Source organism: Callospermophilus lateralis, chromosome 10 (genome assembly GCF_048772815.1).
Source record: "Callospermophilus lateralis isolate mCalLat2 chromosome 10, mCalLat2.hap1, whole genome shotgun sequence".
NCBI classification, from domain to species: domain Eukaryota; kingdom Metazoa; phylum Chordata; class Mammalia; order Rodentia; family Sciuridae; genus Callospermophilus; species Callospermophilus lateralis.
This window is the reverse complement of record NC_135314.1, coordinates 131,645,314-131,666,517: the sequence shown is the minus strand read 5'-3', so window position 1 is coordinate 131,666,517 and position 21,204 is coordinate 131,645,314. Positions and strand designations below refer to the sequence as shown.

General features: G+C 42.6%; 1 protein-coding gene and 1 non-coding gene across 2 annotated transcripts in view; both read right to left on the bottom strand.

Moving 5' to 3' along the window:
- The window catches only part of Traip (TRAF interacting protein), a 29,573-nt gene that overhangs the window by 3,734 nt on the left and 4,635 nt on the right, over window positions 1-21,204 (bottom strand). The window contains exons 2-10 of the mRNA XM_076867628.2: window positions 13,624-13,681; window positions 12,395-12,478; window positions 10,381-10,420; window positions 9,659-9,786; window positions 8,337-8,431; window positions 7,734-7,847; window positions 6,760-6,847; window positions 6,221-6,310; window positions 5,259-5,347 (exon numbers count right to left, since the gene is read on the bottom strand). Coding sequence (XP_076723743.2) covers window positions 5,259-5,347; window positions 6,221-6,310; window positions 6,760-6,847; window positions 7,734-7,847; window positions 8,337-8,431; window positions 9,659-9,786; window positions 10,381-10,420; window positions 12,395-12,478; window positions 13,624-13,681 — 786 coding nt within the window. The remainder of the gene's footprint in view (window positions 1-5,258; window positions 5,348-6,220; window positions 6,311-6,759; window positions 6,848-7,733; window positions 7,848-8,336; window positions 8,432-9,658; window positions 9,787-10,380; window positions 10,421-12,394; window positions 12,479-13,623; window positions 13,682-21,204) is intronic.
- Window positions 16,795-16,867, bottom strand: Trnav-aac (transfer RNA valine (anticodon AAC)). Its single transcript has one exon. It is a non-coding gene; the product is annotated as a tRNA-Val (tRNA).

Genomic DNA, 21,204 nt, shown 5'->3' with positions numbered 1-21,204 from the left:
CTAAGGGTTAGGAAAGGTGAACTCAAGAGGCAGATCTATTCTGGTGAGGTGCAGATATTTTGCTCTCTAGGTGGATCTAGGTGGATCAAGATCTTATTGTCATCCCCCCAGGATGCTCATTGGTGCTCAAGGCACATGTTCAGCCTAGTCTTAAGCTAAGCCAGTTTTCTTCACTTGCACCTCCTGGTCATCCATTGCACTAAACACAAGACTCAGGAGGTTCCTGGTGTCTCCATACACGCATATCTGGCTCATAGGGACACAGTGCTTGTTCTTTCTGCCAGGGGTCTTCTTTCTTTCCTTCCCATCTTCTGTCTTATGAGGAAAAATCTGGGGCTCAGTAGCCCCTCCTTTACTAGCTGAGGCCCTGGTATGAGGCCCTCCTGAGTGATACCATCACTCACTGGGACATTCACCCATGGCCAACTTGTACAGCTTCATGCCACAGAACTTAAAAAATAGATCAGTTAATATCTCCTCCATAAACTCATGGCTCCTGATAGTCCTACACTATATGAAAGCCTCCCTAGCTCTCTCTAGCCTAGAGGTCAGGAGCCTTTTAGGCCCATGAGAGGTCTTCTTAACATCCTCTCTGTAGTTGGAGAGGTAGCTACCTCCTAAGGACATCCTAAAATGACAGGAGCAAAGGATAGCCCTACTACAACAAATGGAATGGGCAACCATCATCAGCACCTAGAGACTTCCATAAAATTCTGGGAGACTGTGCATGGTCAAGAGGATAGGACAATGACTTAACAGCCAGAATTCACAAGGAGGGGGCTATGAAGCATTAAGCAGGCCTGAAAACTGGGGCATTAATAGAAGGTGTAAGCTTGGTCCCACTGGCAGAACTAGGCAGCCAGGCAGCTAACTTGAGTCAATAAATGAAAGATGCTTTCCCAAAGACCCCAAACAAACATCCATGAACATCCATGCACGGTAACCTAGGTCAGTCAATACTGGATTCAGCTAAGACTCACCATGATGTTGGCTCATGGCATACTCCACCCCCCTCCAAACTCCCACCTAGGCTGGGGTCTCAAGAATTCTTTCTATTACTTCCTAATCAGAGGGCCAGAGGCAGCCAAGGACTACTGAGCATAGGAGGAAAGCCCAAAAGAAAGGCCATGATGTACAAACACTGACTCTGAGATAAACAGCAAATGTGAAAGCATAAAACAAAAATAGCACATTTTACAAAAGTTGTACTCAGCAAGAAAGAATGCTTGCAAATTTAAAACAGAATTATCTATTCAACCTAAAAAAAGGAAGGAGATTCTGATACATGCTACAGTAGGATGAACCCTGAAGACATGTTGAGTGAAATAAGCCAGCCACAAAAGGATATTACATGATTCCACTTATGTGAGGTTGAATTGATAAGAGTAAAATGGCAGCTGCAGAAGCTGATAGAGACAAATGGGGAATTTGTTTAATGAGTACAATATATCAATTTGGGAAGTTGAAAAACTTCTGGAGATAGATGGTAGTAATGGTTGTATAGCAATGGTGAATGTTCTTAATGCCACAGAATCACACTTAATAATAGTTTACAGGTAAATTTTATATTATGTATACTTTATAATAAAAATATTGGTAAAGTATTGAACATGGTGGTACACCCCTGTAATCCCAGTTACTTGGGGGACAAAGGCAGAAAGACTACAACTTTGAGGCCAGTAACTTAGCAAGACCCTTTTTCAAAATAAAAAAATAATAATAAAAAAAGGACTGAGAGTATAACTTAATGCTATAGTGCACTAACTTTAATCCCTACTACCACCAAAACAAACAAACATACAACAAAAAACAAAAAACAAACAAACAAAAAAACCTGTAACATAAAGCTGACTTGCAAAGCCCCAGAGAAATCTGGCACCCTGGGCTGGGGCTCAGTGGTAGAGCGCTTGCCTTCAATGTGTGAGGCACTGGGTTAGATCCTCAGCAACACATAAAAATATATAAAGATATTGTGTCTATATAAAACTAAAAAAAAAAAAAAAAAAAAAGAAACCTGGCACCCTTGCCACCAACCCCTCTCCTCCAAGCATACCCAGCTCAGTCATGCCTCAGGCCTTTACCCTTGCCATCCTCTGTGCCTAAATTACTCTTGCTTCAAAAGGCTGGATAAGAATGTGTCTATACATTGCCATATATTATAAAACTTTAGACTTCTTCCAGAGCAACAATATCATGTCAGCTGTCAAGGGGAGAAGGCAAAGGCAGGGTCTTTGAGGTCCCTTATAGTTATGAGGGTTTTAGCATTAGAACAAAAAGAAAATAGGACAAAGCTGCTACTGAGGGGTCAACTACTACTTGTGAGAGCTTGGGGCCCTAGGAGAGGACCCTGGATTTAGAGTAGATTGTGCCAAGTTAAAAGAAGGGCTTATGCTAAATGCAACCAACCTGCTTCCACCCCGCCCCCAACTTTTTTTTTTTTTTTTTTTTTTTTTTGTGGTGCTAGATACAAGGCGTTGTGCATGCAACGCAAGCCCTACCAACTAAGCTATATTCCTAGCCCATTCCCTAATTTTTATGCCTAGAAAAATACTGGAGAAAATAGAAAATTAAGTCATTCTGCGTGCAGCCTGATGGAAAGCCCAGCCCAGCTTTGTACAGATTTAGGCCTGGCAAATGGAGTGTCCTGTGGATTTAAAAGGCAAGGGAGAGGCCAGGGTTATGGATCAGTGGTACAGCGCTTGCCTAGCATGCGTGAGGCACTGAGTTCAATCCCCGGCACCACATAAAAGTTAAAAAAAAAAAAAAAAAAAGAAAAAGAAAAAGAAAGAAAGGCAAGGGAGAAAAGAACTGTCTATGAAGCTTACTCAGAGTAAGGGAGATTCATCTCCATTTGGGAGCTCCAGACTAGATTCTGCTTATGTAGTGTGGAGCTGGCAGCTTCTGGACTTAAACCATCAAAACTCCCAGCTCATCTATTCCATAAGAACACAAGCTCCAAGAAGACAGAGAAGGTTTTAGAAGGCACTCAGTAAGGATCTGTTACAGGAGTCCAGGCCTCATAGCAGCTTGGGGTGGTAAACAAAGTATAAAAAAGCAGGTATACAAAGTCCCTAGGTATCTAGAGGCAGACCGTGCACTTTTCTCTTGTTATGAATGCCAGACATAAAAGGCAAGTGCATGGAAACACCTTGAGGCCTATAGAATTGAAGCTAGAGAGGAACTTGCCAACTGTTAGTGATATACTAGGGGAGGGTTTTATACCCACTGCCTTGAGGTGGCTTTGGTTCCAAAGGTTTATCCATATCACATGGTTTCTGAGACTATTAGTTGAGGGTGTATACTAAACCTGCTAAGCTCCTGATGGGACCCTTGTGTTCTCTGGGGCATCTAAGGAGACATGGTCAATGACTGAGGATAAGATAGGAAGAAAAGACCAGAAATAGCCCAGTTTGTCAAAACCAAATCCATGCTGGACCTCATCGCAGTTCATGTGCCTATCATACTCCCAACAACCCTTTCTGGGTCCAATCCAAATGGAGGGTAGCAGGTAGGTAAGCAACTTTGGCTCTAGATAGACTGAGATAAGAAAGGGAGAATAAGACTGAAGATTTGAAGTACAAGAACAGAGAAAACTGGCCTGTGCATTCACTCTCCTATGTAGAAGCATATCATGTACTATGGGATGGGGTATGAATGTAAGAAAATTGGTGATGAGGGACACAGATTAGGAAGTGGATCTTGGGGGCTGGGGATGTGGATCAAGCGGTAGAGCACTCGCCTGGTATGTGCTGAGCACTGGGTTCGATCCTCAACACCACATAAAAATATATATATATTTTTTTTTTAAAGAGAGAGTGAGAGAGAGACAGAGAGAATTTTAATATTTATTTATTTTTTTAGTTCTCGGCGGCCAAACATCTTTGTTTGTATGTGGTGCTGAGGATCGAACCCCAGCCGCATGCATGCCAGGCGAATGCGCTACCGCTTGAGCCACATCCCCAGCCCCACATAAAAATATTAAAAAAATAAATAAATAAATAAAAATAAGGGTACCAGCTGGGACCATACTTAAAAAAAAAAGGAGAAATGGATCTTGAGGGCTGGGATTGTGGCTCGGTGGTAGAGTGCTCGTCTAGCACATGTGAGGCCCTGGGTTAGATCCTCAGCACCACATAAAAATAAATAAATAAAATAAAGGTATTGTTTCCAACTACTTTCAAAAAATAAAAAAATGTTTTTTTAAAAAAGTGGATATTGGTCTACTCAGAAATATGTAGTACACATTGAGTATGACTCTAGAGCATCTCTGTGGTCCATGGCACCTGGCACAGCATGTGAAGAAGTGCTACGTGGCATAGGAGAGTAAGCTAAGGAAACTAAGGCAGTCTGTTCAGGGCAGCTAACTCATTAGTTGAATGAAGCAAAAGCACAGAGGCAGGAGGGAAAACATGTCCTACTATTGCTTGATTTGGCTAAAGCCTAAAGACCCACTAAGATTCATGAGTGCCCCAAGGCACATCTGGGCAGGGTTTGGGCATGCAGCAAGGGGAATTATGTCCAGGATTATTTCAGGGAAAATTCTTTGGGGCTGACATGCTACACAGACAGAAGGAGCAACAAGATGGGTCATAAGCTTCACATGGAGAATAGGGCAAAGCAAGGGGTCAGAAAGCACCATACAGGCTAGTAGACAGGCAGGTACTATCAACTGATTGGCAGAGGGAGTATTTCACTAAAGAACAGTGAAAAGTGGCTCAAATAAAACATTGGGTCACTGACAGAAGTCTTCCGTCTGGCTCCCTGGATAGAGCCCTCTTACAGGCAGGAAATAGACCTGAAAATGCTCTCCTATTTCTGTGAAACACTCAGGGGAAACAATGAATACCCTCTACTGGCAGGGATACCAATCCCTCTGTCTCTTGCTCCCTCTGCTGGCAGCTTTAAAGCACACGTTCCTGGAACCAGAGGGAGATTATTTCAGAGTGGTTTCAAGTTTGCTTCAGAATTTGGGGCAGACAGACACATGTAGAGAACCAGTCCATAAACAGGGTGCCTCAAGACAGTCAGTGCTCCTGCTCATTCTCTGACTTGGTTCTCTCTGGCATTCCCTGGCCTTTCCTTTTAGAGCACAAAATTTGTCTCAAATTGCTTTCCTGCTAAATCTTGGCTGGCTCCCAGGGCAGGAGATCCACAAACTGCAGATCCACACATCCTACCAAAACCATGAGGAGTGAAGACCCTTCTCAGGGCATTCTCTTAGCTTGTGATCTCTGCACCACCCCAGGGGGTCAACAAACCTCTCTAAAACCAGGCGGTTGACAGTCTCACTGGCCACTGGTGGCAGGTTCAAGGTTTCCTGCAACATCATTAGCTTCTTTTTCAGGCTCTTGGGAAAGAAAGAGAAGAATGTGAGAGAAGATAAGGCAAAGAATAAGCAGCATGCATAAAGGGCATTGGGAATAGGGAAAGGCCTGAAAATCAAAACACCAGGCTTCAGAAACCCTCTCTGGTAAAGTCTCTCTTCTGGTAATTAACAGTCTCAGAGAAGAAGGATTATGAGGAAAGACCCATTGTGCCATCTGACCTCTGCCCAAGAGGCCCAGGGTATAGACCACCAAGGTGTATACCCTGACCCACTGCCTGACCCAGGAGGATGCAGGCAGCTCAGAACCATCACCACTGACTGGTGTACAGGTTCTTGGGAAGAAAAAAGTCTAGCCTTGCTCCTTTTTTTTTTTTTTTTAATTTGTTCTAATTAGTTATACATTTAAAAAATTTTTTTAAAAACATATATTTATTTTATTTTATGTGGTGATGAGGATAGAACCCAGTGCCTCACATGTGCAAGGCAAGTGCTCTACCGTTGAGCCACAACCCCAGCCCCTTAATTTTTTTTTTGCAGTTGTAGATGGACAGAATGCCTTTATTTTATTTATTTTTATGTTGTGCTAAGGATTGAACCCAGTGCCTCACACATGCTGAGCAACCACTCTGCCATTGAGCTACAGCCCCAGCCCAGTAGAATGCATTTTGACACATCACACATAAATTGAGTATAACTTCTCATTTTTCTGGTTGTACATGATATACAATTTTATGAGCTGTGTAATTATATATGCACATAGGGTAATAATATCTGATTCATTCTACTATCTTTCCTATTCCCATATCTCCTTCCCATCCTTCTCTCCCCTCCCAACCTTGCTCTTAAAGGACACATAAACCATCCCTCATTCTCAATAGGCCAGGAATGTCCCACCGTGATTTCCTTTTCAGCATTCTGTAAGTCCTTTTGGGCTGCTCTCAGCTCCAACTTGGCCTGATCCAATTCAGAGTAGACTGTCTGCAACTACAAGAAGGTATAGGAAGTAAAGGACAAGCCAAGTGGAGGCGATATGCCTTGCCCCTCACTTGTCATAGTTAGGGTCACTTAGGGTCCAGAAGAAACTGGAGATATGGGAGGAGACCCCAGATGTCTGTCTGGTGATACATGTGTGGAGTTGCCTAGCAGCAAAGGCTGCTTTCTACACAGCGCATCCTGTGGATGCACTATGCCAAAAGTGAAAGCAGCAGTCCCAGGAGCCCTTCCACTCTAGGTCTAAGTGTAAAAAAACAGGTCTCTGAAGCTATCACATTTGGGGTTTGTACACAAAGCCACAGAAAGTCAGTGCCCAGTCTCTTGAAGCCATTCACCAGCCTCATGGAGTTAGCCATGCTGTCAGGCCAGATAGCCGGCTCAGGAGTCTTGAGCAAGCATGAACAAGCAAAAAAAGAGTTCCTTGCACTCTGCTCAGTTACCTTGCTTTTGGAGGAGACCAAGTCCTTCCTCAGCTTGTCAGCCAGCTCCCCTGAGGCCTTCCGAGCCTCTTTTAGATTCTCATACTCTCTGTGAAGTGATGATGGAAAGAGATACCAGAATGAACACTCTGTTACTTAAAAGAGTCACAGCACCAACCTAACACAAGTCCTTGCCCAACCCCTCAGTTCATTCTCATTCTTCCTCTGACACCTGAGTCCAGCAGGGGCCAGGTGGCCCTGTGGAGGGTCCTGCACAAAATGCAAGGAGTCTGGTGACACTGTTCCCTGTCTGGCCTGAAGGTATTTGTAACTTGAGAGGGTTGCAGGGAGCTCTGGCCTCACTAGGGGGCCCTCTATACCACTTGGTCCCTACAGAAGGCATTTTGTTTTTGTGCCTGTTAGCCAAGCATCCCTCCCTCCTACCAACCTCATACCACCATCGTGAAGAACAGGGGCAAAGTTTCTGATCCAAGACACGCAGGGTCAGTAATAGTACTGATGGGAAACAGACTCCAGATATCACCAGAGGGCTTACAGCTCAGAGAGCTAATGTCAACTCCTTAAAAACAACACTAAAGCCAGGCATGGTGGCACACACCTGTAATCTTAGTAGTTTGGGAGGCTGAGGGAGGAGGATCGTGAGTTCAAAAACTGCCTGGGTTAAGTCCCCCTGGGTTCAATCCTCAGTATCAAAAAACAAACAAACATCACTTAAAATTCATACTCTTCTCAATGATTCAGTGAGGCATGTCTATCACTTTCTTCACTGTAGAAAGGTGAGGGTTCAAGAAGCCAAGAAACTGGCTTCAGGCTACTCAGCTGGTGACAGGTAGAGTCAAGGTTCAAACCAAGGCAGGATGGCCCCGGAGCTTGCCACTTAACTCCATCTGCTTTACAAGAGATAGGCAGCAGAGGCATGGCTGGGGACCCATAGCCTAGCTCCTGAGCTCACTGAAAGGGGCCAAAGTACGCACTTCTTGAGAGACACACAATACACAGCCAGTTGCTCCACTGCTGATTGTCCCACACCCATGTCTCGAATCATTTCCTCCACCTCAGGCCGCTGACTCTGGAGTAGGATCTCAATCCTGAAAAACACACACAGCCCACAGCATTTGAAATCTGGAGGCTGATGCTTAGTCTGCCTTCCTAGGCTGCTGTTGCTATGGCAATAGCCTGGGCAGCTAGGATGCTTTAGCAGGTGGGTGTGCCCAAGGAAAGGCTATATAGCAGAGCTGAGCACAGCTCTAGGGATGCTGCAGAGCAAGAGGTGCTGACAGAAGCCCTCAAGGTCAGGGATTTCCTATAGAGAGGTTACTAAAGGGAAAAATCTGCCAGGTCATCTGGCCATAGGCACAGGACAGGAAGGAATATGGCAAGTGCTCCTATGGAAATCAGAAGAGTCCACAGAGGCCAAGAAAGATTTGTGTCCATATGTAGCTGACCTGAGCCCTCCATGTCCTGTGGGGATTGAGCCATAGAGGTGACCCAACTTACTCCCTGCTGCAGTCCTAAGAGCTATACCATCTGGAGGCCCTGGGTATAAGGACACATACAGGCGCCAGCTCTAAACTCACTGCTCCATGGTCTTCATCTTGCTCCTGAGTCGGCGGGCTTCCTCCCGTGCTTGTTTAGTCTCATCTTGTTGCTGCTCCAAGAACTTCATCTGCTTCTGAAGAGCAATCAAACCCAAACATGGTGCTTGGGAGCCATGGCTAAAGTCACTGGAGAACTCTGCTCTAAAACTATCTGATCTTATCTTTTGAAAATGCTGATAACCATATGCCCCCAAAATCCCAGAGGTTAAGTGTGTCCCACTCTGGTCTGTGCTTTTTCTGCTAAGAGGCCCTAGGCCTGCTGTTTCTTCACCTCCCTGCCTGGTTCCTCCTGAGGTTTGTCTTATTACAGTCATAATCCAATGTCAGCATATATAGGATAACTGTGGGCAGACAAAATCCTGTGATCTAGGTCTCATAGTGCATATTGTACAGATAGCTAAAAGAAATTTTGAGCATAAACTCAGGCCTCACCAGCAACATCCAAACCCATGGACTAGAGCATAATAGGACAGCTGAGTCAGCAGCAGCTGGCTAGACTGCCCTCAGCATGAGACCATTCTATCTCTGACCTGGGAGTGCTATGACAAACTTCAGCTCTGCAGCTAGGTGCTAGTTTGTTCCCTCCTACTGGCTGGGCCATGTGATCTAGCCATCCCCCAAGCAGGAATAGAGAAACCAAATATCCTGGGGCCTTGTCTGTTCACACGGATGGCTCCCTTTCCCTTTCAAATGGCATCCAACAAAGACTGCTTCTGCCTACAAGGCCAGAATATCAATTGTGGGTTCAGATCAATCGCCTCATGTCCCTTGGAGAGCAAGAGGCTCACCAACCTAGGCTGATACAAAATTCATCTGGGCCTAGGATGCTTGCTCTATAGGCTTTGATCTGCCTGGTCAGCTCAGCACAGCTGACTTCAAAGGCCCCTGCTCCTCCCTGGGATGCTGTTTGATCTGGCTCCAGAGAGCAGCCCCATCAAGGACTGGAGTGCTAATGGAAGAAGGTTCTTCAGGCTGGCTCACCAGTGGAGTGTGAGCCACTTTTGGAGACACAGCCTAGCCTCACTGAGGTCTTACTTGAGCCCCTTCTGTGAAGTATTTGGAAGGCTTCACTTCTTCAAATTACCTAGTACAAAATCCATAAGCACACTCATATGACTTTTTTCTTATGGCCTGGATGGGTACAGTATAGGAAGGCCTGGGAAGAAGTGATTTGCCTATATTTTATGAATTGCATAAACCAAGTAATGACTGAGGAAGAACCAGAATATAAGCCCAGGATAATAAGCCTGACTAGAGGTCTACCTTCCCACCAACTCTGCCCACAGAACCTGGGGACCTACTTTGAGTGTAGAGCATAGCATTTCAGCCTTGCCTAAGGCCTTTTGCAGAGATTCCACAGTGGTGTTGCGCTCTTCCAGAGTGTCTCGCAGAGTGTCGATAATAACCTGGCTGTCCCGTTTCTCTTTTTCTGGAATAGAAGTGGAGGGTAGAGGGAGAGTCCCATCCATTCATCAGAATGAGAACCTGGGCCCTTAAGCTCCCGTACCTCATCCCTGAGTCAGGTAAGAACAAGGCTCAAGCCAAAAAATTGGTTGCCCTTGTCTCTCTCTGGCATGCACCAAATCAGGCAAACTGAGCCCCAGAGCCTTCGTCTAGGAAATAAGCCTTCTTTTTGCTACAACTACTGGGACGATTTCACTGTTTTCCCATCCCTTGGGTATAGTTAATTTATTATTCCAGAACTCAAGTAGGTTACTGACAAATACAGCATCTGAGCCTTCTCCTAGAGATATTCTGTCCCATCAGGTAGCCTCCCATTCCCCAGCCTGGGGCCTGGGCTAGAATTCTTAGACGAAGAGAAGAGGCTCACCTGGTCTAGGCAGATAGCTTCATTCACCTCCTTTTTGTCTCCTTTCCTGCCAGTTACAAGAGCCGGCAATACTCTTGACCATATAAAGCAGAGAGAGCCTCTGGTTCTGCCAGAAGGTTTGAGGCCTTCCTTCTAGAGCCCCTCCCTCCAGTATCCAAATCAGGAGCTTTCCAGGGCTCCTTGAAAACTCACCTTTCTGGGAAAGCTGGGCTCTGATATTATCCAGTTCATTCTGAAAAATAATACCCACAATAAACAACAGGAATGCATCACAGCTGGTGTCCAGATGGCCTCCCATATGGCTGTGGGAGCCTCAGGATCAGACAATGAGGACTGTAGGTCCAGGAAAGCATGAACCCTGGTATACCTCAAGGCCCAAGCTAAGCTAACAATGGAGAGATAAGCACTGCTTAATCTCTGTGTGCCTTTTAAACCATAGCTAATATGGAGAAAACTAATCCCAGAAGCAGGGCCTCAGAACAGAGAAAGAGTTAGAATAGATGCAAAGGAAGTGAAGCTAGGTCCACAGATCAGTCTCAACAGCACAAATTTCCATCAATTCCCTGACCCTGTACTAGCCTCACACTCTCTGAGTATCAGTTGCACTCACCAGGGACCCAGAACAGGGATGGCCAAAGACCTCCACCCTGTGTTCTGCCTGCTTCACAGGCTACCTCCTTGAAAGCTCTAAGGTGACTTTGTGTAATACAAATATTTCAGCTGTAGAACTTAAGAGGAATCAGTAAGGCAGGACAGCTTTGCATTGCTAGATTGAGAGGGTCAAGTGAACTCCTCATTGGCTTGCATATGTTCCAGAGCCACAGTAGCAGTACAGAGAGGCTGGGCAGAAGTGCATGCAGCTCTTATTTGGAAGTCCAGAGAATTCAACACCCTTATGGGCAATCCTGGTTATGGAGGAACCATAATCAGGAAAATCAAGGTTTTACAGGACTTAAGTGCTTGGTCAAGGGTCCATGGTTGTAGTTAGATGGAATCCCAGGCAAACCTTCCTTTAGATAACACTTCTAGGTTCAACACAAGACTCAGAATTTTAGATGTGACCAATACGAAGGCCTACAATAGTGAGTGGATAAGCCCCCTGTGATGGAACTCTCTAGGCAGGACTCTAGGGCCAGTAGCTTCTGGTTGCTGGGTTGGTCAGTGTAAGCTGAAGAGGTGGGAATAGAAATAGGGGGTGGGGAAGAACATGAAGGGTCTTCCTGAGAAGGGACACCAATCCAAGGCTGCTGCACCACTACCCAGGAAGTTTTCCAACCCCTTTCCAAACTACTTAAGGTGTTGCTTCCCTGTTTCATAGAACTGGCTTTGAAATATGGAAAGAAATAAAGCTGCTTTTGTTGTCTTTATCACAGAGGACACCACTTAAAACTAGGGGCAGTTGAATATACTGGTTCAAAACATAAAAGCTCTACACTCCCAGCACAGTGAGTTCCGAGGACATCATAACACCTGGGGCCCATCGTCAAATGAACTCTGATCTGACAAATATCCAGCAAATTAACCCTCAGTGTCCAGCAATCAAATGTGAAGCTCAATCTGACTTCCTCAGGAGTTTTCTGCCAATCCAGCCTCCTGATACCCTAAGAAAGCTAAATTTTAGATTTTGGGCAGAAACGGTATAAGTATTGGAAGGAACCTGCTTAGCCCCTGCTGTAGTATGTGTTTCCAGTTGGGCTGAAAATCTTGATTCCAGGGGCTTTGCCCTCTATTACTGGTCCAGGGAAGACCCAGGCTTCTGACTCTATACCAAGTTCCCTAGGCAATTTTGAGGCACATGCAAAGTAGGAAACAGTGGACCCATACATCTTTCCTGACTGGGAAGTCAAAGAATTTCCTAATCTGTCACTAACTAACCAGTAGCAAAGTGGAAGGCAGGAAGGCTACAGGCCCTTCATAAGGTAAGAGAACCTTGAGAGAGTCACTCTATCCTTTGGTCAGAATTGCACTGAAATCCAAAGAGGAGGTCTTCCAATCAAGTGGCCCCATTACCCTTTACAGTATATTTCTCTGATGACCATGTCTCGTCATCATTTATCCTCCGCTCTACTTGCCCCTGCCTAGAAATTTCTACCAGTCTTTCCTCCATAACCCTATCTCTATACTCTAGAAACCTTCCCTGTGTAGGAGTAGAAAGTGAACTCCCACGGAAATTGGAGTTTAGTGGAATGAGACACATTCTGGATACCTTTAAGAATTCTGCATCCAAGACACTCTCCTCCTCCTGGGCAAGGTCAAAGAAGAGCTTATTGATAATGGTTCTTTTGCCAACCTAGATGGGAAAACAAGATAGAGTATGACTGTCTTGCTGGGTCATGGGCAAGGAGAAAAGTTTGTACATGAATTCAACTGCCTGCCTAATATGTATACCAGGTCTGTTTCCAGACCTAACTTTTCAAAGTAAATGTTTTGAATTTAGAAGACCCCTTCATTCCTGCAGGTACCCCAAGATAGGACTTATTTGGTTGCTGAAGTCATATCACTGTAGACACACACTGAAAGGCCAAGGTTCATCGTCGGAGATTAAAACGCACACACACAGATAGCAGTGACAAAGATGAAGCACCTTATTGCAAGCTGGTGCTAGCTTATACAGAAGTTGAGAGTCAGTTATCTTAAACCAGGAAGCTCCCAGAGTCAATCATAGTAAAGGTCAGGTCATCACCTACGGTGCACGCACATCCGCCCTGCATAAGATTCATGGAGGGCACGAACTGTCCACGATCACAGAAGACGGGAGGACCAATTAGAAAATTCTCAAAACAACTTGTTATCTGCCCACTGGCAACTTGCCGGCCGCCATGTTGCATTAGGGGCTCCTTATCTGAAAAGCCTGGGGAGTTCTTAGCTGCCCACTGGCAATTTTCCCGCGCCATGTCTGAAAGGCCCGGGAGTTCTCAGGGAGACTCCCAACACACACAATGAGTGCTCAAAAGGCATTCAACTCTAGGTGCTGGAGCATTTTCTAAAGACAGAAAAAGAGGGCTGGGGATGTGGCTCAAGTGGTAGCAGGCTCGCCTGACATGCGTACGGCCCGGGTTCGATCCTCAGCACCACATACAAAACAAAGATGTTGTGTCTGCCGAAAAAAAACTAAAAAATAAATATTAAAAAAAAATAACGTCAGAAAAAGAGCCAAATATATCCGGGTGAAGACTGGCTCAGAAAAAAAAATAGTGTCCAGGAAATATTAAAAAAAAAAAAAAAAAAGAACCGGGCCAAGTGACAAGTCAACTCCCTGAGGGTGTAAAATAGATCCCAGAGCAACGCAAGGGCATACATGAGACTCAACTTGCCCAAACTAGGAGGGTGAAAAAGGGTCATAATTACTATTTGGTTTTAGAGATCTTTCTACATTCTTGCTTCCTGGTAAGAAGACTAGGTCCAGTTGAGGTGGGCCCATCCCCATATTCTCACCTGGATTCGGCATTGTGGGCAAGTCCGACTTGGTGCTGTCTCAAACCACTGAATTAGGCTGAAATGAAAGTAGAACAACAGATCGGTGAGCCCTGGTATGGCTGGGGATAAGGGTCAGGTAGACACCAGATCAAATCACCCCAATGCCTGCCCACACAGGAGGACATGACAATAGTTGCTTACAGCACTTCCCACAGGCGTAACTGGTACTTGGCACTCAGACCAACTGACCATTTCTGGCCCTGCAGTATTAGCCTGAAGCTGTTCTGCCAACCTTCTGGGCCATGACTGGGATAGAGTGACAATCAAAGCCCAGAATCTATCATAGATAGGGACTCTGATAATACCCTTACTTTAAGCTAGCCCCAAAGGCTATACTTAGATGGTACAAGTAAATAGAGGTTAGCTTTCTATCTATCTGTGTGGTCCATCAAAACACAAATCTTAAATTTACAAAGTCTTCTCTGGAAGATAATACCATCATCCTAGGTATCCACTTTTGAATAACATGTACAACATATAATCTAAGCCAATCAGGCACAGTAGAATATAATACGCAAGGAGAATGAATGAAACAACTAAAAATCATTACGGATAAATCAGAAAAATATAACACATAGGCAAATAAATCAGATACACACAAAAAATAGATTTTGTAAAATTCCATTTACATAAAGGAAAAATATAGGCAAAATTCATCTAAGTTCTGAAGACAGTGGTTTCCTTTATATGGGGGACTTAAGGAGGGTTAGGTTGGTAGGAGTAGTTAAAGAGTATATAAAGACATTTCTAGATCTCATAATACTATGCTTCCCTTTCTTCTTTTTTTAAAAATTTTGTTTTCAGTTCTGGGGATGATCAAATACAAATCCAGCGCCTTGCACATACATACTAAGCAAATGTTCCACCACTGAGCTACATCCCAAGCTTGTTTCTGGATCTGAATTCTAGCTATGTGAATATGTTGTTTGTGAAAATACTGCAGGCCATACACTGATTATATGTATATTTGTCTTTAACTACATTATACTTCAATAGAAAAAATGTTGTAAAAAGTAAACAGGCACGCAGGAAAAAAGCATATGTCCACAGACATGTATTAGAATTGTCAGACACACACCAAACATATTATGTTTAAAAAAATAAATATCAGGGGGCTGGGGATGTGGCTCAAGCGGTAGCGTGCTCGCCTGGCGTGCGTGCGGCCCGGGTTCGATCCTCAGCACCACATACAAACAAAGATGTTGTGTCCACCGAGAATTAAAAAATAAATATTAAAAATTCTCTCTCTCTCTCTCCCCCTCTCTCTAAAAAAAAAAAAAATAAAAAAAAATAAATAAATATCAGTACAGAATCAGAAGCTAAACAGCAACATAGAAAAATTTTATTTTGTTTATTTATTTTTATGTGGTGGTGGGGATCGAACCCAGTGCCTCACAACATGCTAGGTGAGTGCTCTACCACTAAGCCACAACCCCAGCACCAACATAGCACAATTTTAAAAGAACCAAACAAAGCCAGATATAGCTGCACATGCATGCAGTCCTAGCTACAGGCAGGTAGATTGCTTGAGCTCACAAGTTTGAGACTAGCCTAGGCAACATAGTAAGACTCCATCTCAATAAGAACAACAAAAAGAACCAAATGGAAATCCTAAAACTGAAAACCAGCCAAAACTTAAGTCAGTGAGTGGGTTTAATGGCAGTTTAAACAAAGCTCAAGAATTAATACAATGAAAGATAAATCAGAGGAAACCTCAAGAATTAAAAAGACAAAAAAAATGTAGAGATGATAAGAGACATAGAAGATACTCAGAGAAGCTATAGTAAATGTGTAAATGGAAGTTCTGGAAAGAAAGTGGTACGAACACTACCTCCACCAAAAAAGTTCACATCCTAACCCCTACAACCTGTGAATATGTTAGCTTATTGTAGCAAGAGGAAATTTGCAGATGTGATTGAGTTAAGGATCTTGAGATGGGAAGGTTTTGAATCCAGGGGTGCTTAGCCATTGAGCCACTTCCCCAGCCCTCTTTTTATATTTTATTTAGAGACAGGGTCTCACTGAATTGATTAGGGCCTCACCAAGTTGCTAAGGTTGGCTTTGAACTCGAAATCCTCCTGCCTCAGCCTCTGGGATTACAGGTGTGCTTCATGGAATGGGAAGGGTTTTGTTTTGTTTTGTTTTTGTGGTGCTAGAGATTGAACCCAGGACCTCACACAGGCTAGGTAAGTGCTTTATCACTGAACTGTATCCCCAGCGCTGAGGTGGGGTAATTATCACAAGGACCCTTATAAGTTAAGACAGGAATGTCAAGTCATTTAGAAAGGTTTGATGGTATAATGCTATTGACTTTGAAGATGGCAAAACGGCCATGAACTGAGAAAGGTACCCCTACTCATGCTTAGAGTTTAACCTAATAAGACCTAATGTAAGACTTCTGACCTCGAGAATTACAATGCAATAAATTTGTGTTGTTTTAAGCAACTGAGTTTATAATAAATTGTTATAGCATGTGAGAAGCCCTGGATTTAACCCACAGCACCACCAAAAAAAAAAAAAAAAAAGAAAGAAAGAAAACAGAAAAATAAATCCTGACATATGCTACAATTAATATGGATGAACCATGAAGACATTATGCTAAGAGAAGTTAGCCTGTTACAAAAAGGTAAATATACTATGATTGCACTTAAATGAAGTACTTAGAGAAGTCAAAGTTATAGAGATAGAAAGTAGAAAGGTGATTACCAGGGCTTTGGGACAGGGAACAATTGGGAATTACTGTTTAGGGAGTATAGAATTTCAATTTGGGAAAACGAAAGTTTTTTTATTATTTTTTTATTTTGGGGGGGTACTTGGAATTGAACTCTGGGGCATTCAACCACTGAGCTAATATCCCCAGTGCTATTTTGTATTTTTATTTAGAGACAGGGTCTCACTGAGTTGCTTAGTGCTTCGCCATTGCTGAGGCTAGCTTTGAACTTGCAAATCCTGCCTCAAACTTCCAAGCCACTGGGATTATAGGCATTGCAACACTGCACCCAAACAAAGGCTTTTTAAAAATACTGGTCATCAAGGAGCGAATATACTTTCTTCTCAGCAGCACACAGATCCTTCTTAGTAGCACACAGATCCTTCTCTAAAATAGACAATATCTTTTTTTTTTGGTGGTGGTGGTGCTGGGGATTGAACCCAGGGCCTTATGCATGTTAGGCAAGCACTCTACCAACTGAGCTATATCCCCAGCTCCTAAACTAGACAATATTTTATGCCACAAAACAACTCTTAACAAATACAAAAAAAAAAAAAAAAAAAAGAGCTAATACCCTGAATTCTATCAGATCATAATGGAATGAAATTAGAAATCAATGATAAAATAAAAACTAGAAGCTACTTTAACATCTGGAGACTAAATACACTATTGAATCACAAATGAATAGCAGAAGAAATTAGGGATGAAATAAAAAAATACTTAGAAGTAAATGAGAATAGTGATAAAACATGTCAAAATCTTAGCACTATGAAGGCAGTACTAAGAGGAAAGTTCACTGCACTGAGCTCTTTCATTAAAAGATAGAAAGTCAACAAATAAAGACCTAACATTACATCTCAAAGCCCTGGAAAAAGAACAAATCAACACCAAAAGCAGTAAAGACAGGAAATAATTAAAATCAGAGGTGAAATAAGTGAAATTGAAACAAAAGAAACAATTCAAAAAATGGGGCTGGGGATGTGGCTCAAGCGGTAGCGCGCTCGCCTGGCATGCGTGCGGCCCGGGTTCGATCCTCAGCACCACATACAAAGATGTTGTGTCTGCCAATAACTAAAATAAAATAAAAATAAATATTTTTTAAAAAATGGACAAAACAAAAAGTTGGTTCTTTGATAAACCCTTAGACACACTAATGAACAGAAAGAGAAAGAAAATTCAAATTACTAAAATTTGTGATGAAAAAGGAAATATCATGATGCACACTACTGAAATATAGAAGTTAATCAGAAACTATTGTGAAAATTCATACTTCAATAAAATAGAAAATCTTGAAGACATCAACAAATTTTTAGAGACATATGACCTACCCATACTGAATCAGAAGGACAAACAACAAAATAGAAGATTTCATCAAAAGCCTATAAATTGGGGCTGGGGATATAGCTCAGTTGGTAGAGTGCTTGCCTTGCATGTACAAAGCCCTGGATTCAATCCCCAGCACCACCAAAAAAAAAAAGAAAAGAAAAAGAAAAAAGCCTATCAATTAAGAAAAGCTTCAGGACCAGACGGATTCTCAGCCAAGTTCTATAAAACCTTCAAAGAATAATTAACACCAATACATCAAGGAAAGAAAACTTCAGACCAATATTCTTGATGAACATAGATGCAAAAATTCTCAATAAAATTCTGGCAAATTTCAAATAAAAATATCTTTAAAAGATAGTGCACCATGATCAAGTGGGGTTCATCCTGGGGATGCAAGATTGGTTCAACATATAGAAATCAATACATGTAATTCATTACTCAATAAGCTTAAAGATAAGAATTATATGATCATCTCAAAGGATGTAGAAAAAGCATTTGACAAAATACAGCACCTCCTGGGGCTGGGGTTGTGGCTCAGTGGTAGAGTGCTCACCCAGCACATGTGAGGCCCTGGGTTTGATTCTCAGCACCACATAAAAATAAATAAATAAAGTAAAGATACTGTGTCCAACTACAACTAAAAATAAATAAATTAATTAATTTAAAAAAATACAGCACCCCTTCATGCTCAAAATACTAGAAAAACTAGGGATAGTAGAAACATACCTCAACATTATAGAAGCTATATATTCTAAACCCAAGGCCAACATCATGCTAAATTGAGAAAAATTGAAAGAATAGAAAATAAGAAACAAGAAAAGTTCTTTTCAGAAGAACTCAAACAATCACTATTTGACAACATGATTCTATATTTAGAAGATCCAAAAAATTCCACCAGAAAACTTTAAAACTAATAAATTAATTCAGCAAAGTAGCAGGATATAAAATTAACACCCATAAATCAAATGTGTTCCTACACATCGGTGATGAATCCACTGAAAGAGAAACTAAGAAAACTACCCCATCCATTCACAATAGCCTCAAAAAAAGAATCTGGGACTTAAACTAACAAAAGAGGTAAAAGACCTCAGCCCTTTTATTTTTTTTATGTGGTACTGAGGGATCAAACCCAGTGCCCCATGCATGCTAGGCAAGTGCTCTACCACTGAGCTGCAACCTCAGCTCTCAGTAGTTTTTTTACATATATATTTTTTTTAGTTGGACACAATACCTTTATTTTATTTATGTGGTGCTGAGGATCGAACCCAGAGAACCTAGAGAATGGGAAAAAGACAAAAGACTGCATTTTGACATACATAAATGCAATAACTTCTTATTCTTCTGGTTGTACATGATGTAGAGCTACACTGATCGTGTAATCACATATGCACATAGGGTAATAATTTCCTATTCATTCTACTATTCTTCCTACCTCCACACCCCCTCCCCTCCTTATACTCCCCTCTGTCTAATCCAGAGTACTTCCATTCTTCCCTAGCCCCACACATTGTGAATTAGTGTCTGTATATCAGAGAAAACATTCAGCTTTTGGTTCTTTGGGATTGGCTTATTTCGCTTAGCATAATATTCTCCAGCTTCATCCATTTACCAGGAAATGCTGTAATTTTATTTTTCTTTAAGGCTGAGTAATATTCCATTGTGTATATATACCACATTTCCCTATTCATTCATCTGTTGAAGGACACCTAGGTTGGTTCCATGTTATTGTGAATTGAGCTGCTATAAACATTAATGTGGCTGAGTCACTGTAGAATGCTGATTTAAGTCCTTTGGATATAAACTAAGGAATGGGATAACTGGGTCAAATAGTGGTTTCATTCCAAGTTTTCTGAGGCATCTCCATACTGCAAATGGTTGCACCAATTTGCAGCCCTACCAGCAATATATGAGTGTACTTTTTCCCCACATCCTCATCAACATTTACTGTTGCTTGTATTCTTTTTTTTTTTTTTTAGTTTTGGGAATTGAACTCAGGGGCACTCAACCACTGAGCCACATCCCCAGCACTCTGTTGTGGCTCAAGTGGTAGAGTGCTCACCTAGCACACGTGAGGCACTGGGTTCAATCCTCAGCACCACATAAAAATAAAATAAAGATATTATGGTCACCTAAAACTAAATAAATAAATGGATAGATAGATAGATAAAAGGTTTCACATCCATCTATAACTGAAAATATACTTTTTTAAATTATTGAAGTTGGGCATGGTGGCACACGCCTGTACTCCCAGCGGATTCGGAGGCTGAGACAGGAGGATCACGATTTCAAAGCAAACTTCAACAACTTAGCAAAATCTTAAGCATGTTAGGGAGATCCTGTCTCAAAATACCTAATAAAAAGGGATGGGGATGTGGCTTAGTGGTTAAATACCACTGAGTTCAATCTCCAATACCAAAAAAAAAAATTTATTCAAAGGAGCCAGGCACAGTGGTACAGGCCTGTAATCCCAGCTACTTGGGAGACTGAGTCCTACAGATGTAGCTCAGAGGTAGAATGCTCCCAAGTTCAATCTATAAAAGGACAAAAATAAATAAATGAAAAATGGTAGTTTTTATGACATGCATTTGTGCATATTTTGCCAAAATTAAATTTAAAAAAGGCATGGAAGTGTGTGCCTGTAATCCCAGCAACTCGGGAAAATGAGGTAGGAGGCTCTCAAATTCAAGGCCAGCCTTAGCAATTCAGGGAGGCCCTAAGCAATTTAGTAAAACACCATCTAGAAATAAAACAGAGCCGGGCGCAGTGGTGCATGCTTGTAATCCCAGTGTCTTGGAAGGCTGAGGCAGGAATATCACAAGTTCAAAGCCAGCCTCAGCAATTTAGCAAGTTGCTAAGAAACTCAGTGAGACCCTGTCTCTAAATAAAATACAAAATAGGGCTGGGGATGTGGCTCAGTGTTGAGTGCTCCTGAGTTCAATTCCCAATACCAAACACACACACACACACACACACACACACACACACACACACACACACAATAGAAAGGGCAGGGGATAGCAGGATTCTATGACGAATGCCTATAATCCCAGTGACTCAGGAGGCTGAGGAAGGAGGATTGCATGTTCAAAGCCAGCCTCAGCAATTCAGCAAGGCCTTAAGCAACTTAATGAGTCCCTGTTTCAAAAGGGAAAAAAGGGGGCCTGGGATGTAGCTTAGTGGTTAAGTGCCCCTGTGGGATGGAGGGAGGGAAGGAAGGAGGGGAGGGAGGAAGGAAAGAAGGAAGGAACGAACAAAGCGAGGAAGGGAGAAAGGGAGGGAGGGAGGGAAGGTAGTAAGCAAAATGTCATGTTAAATCCACAAGGATAGCTGTTATCCAAAAATGGAGGGCCATGTGTGTGGCTCAGTGGTAGAGCAAGTTCCAGGTGCATAAGGCCCCGGATTCAATCTCCAACACTGAAGAAAACAAAAACAAAAACAAGATGACAAGTGTTGTAGAAACCTCATGTATTTTTGATGGGAATTTAAAAAGATGCAAGTAGTAG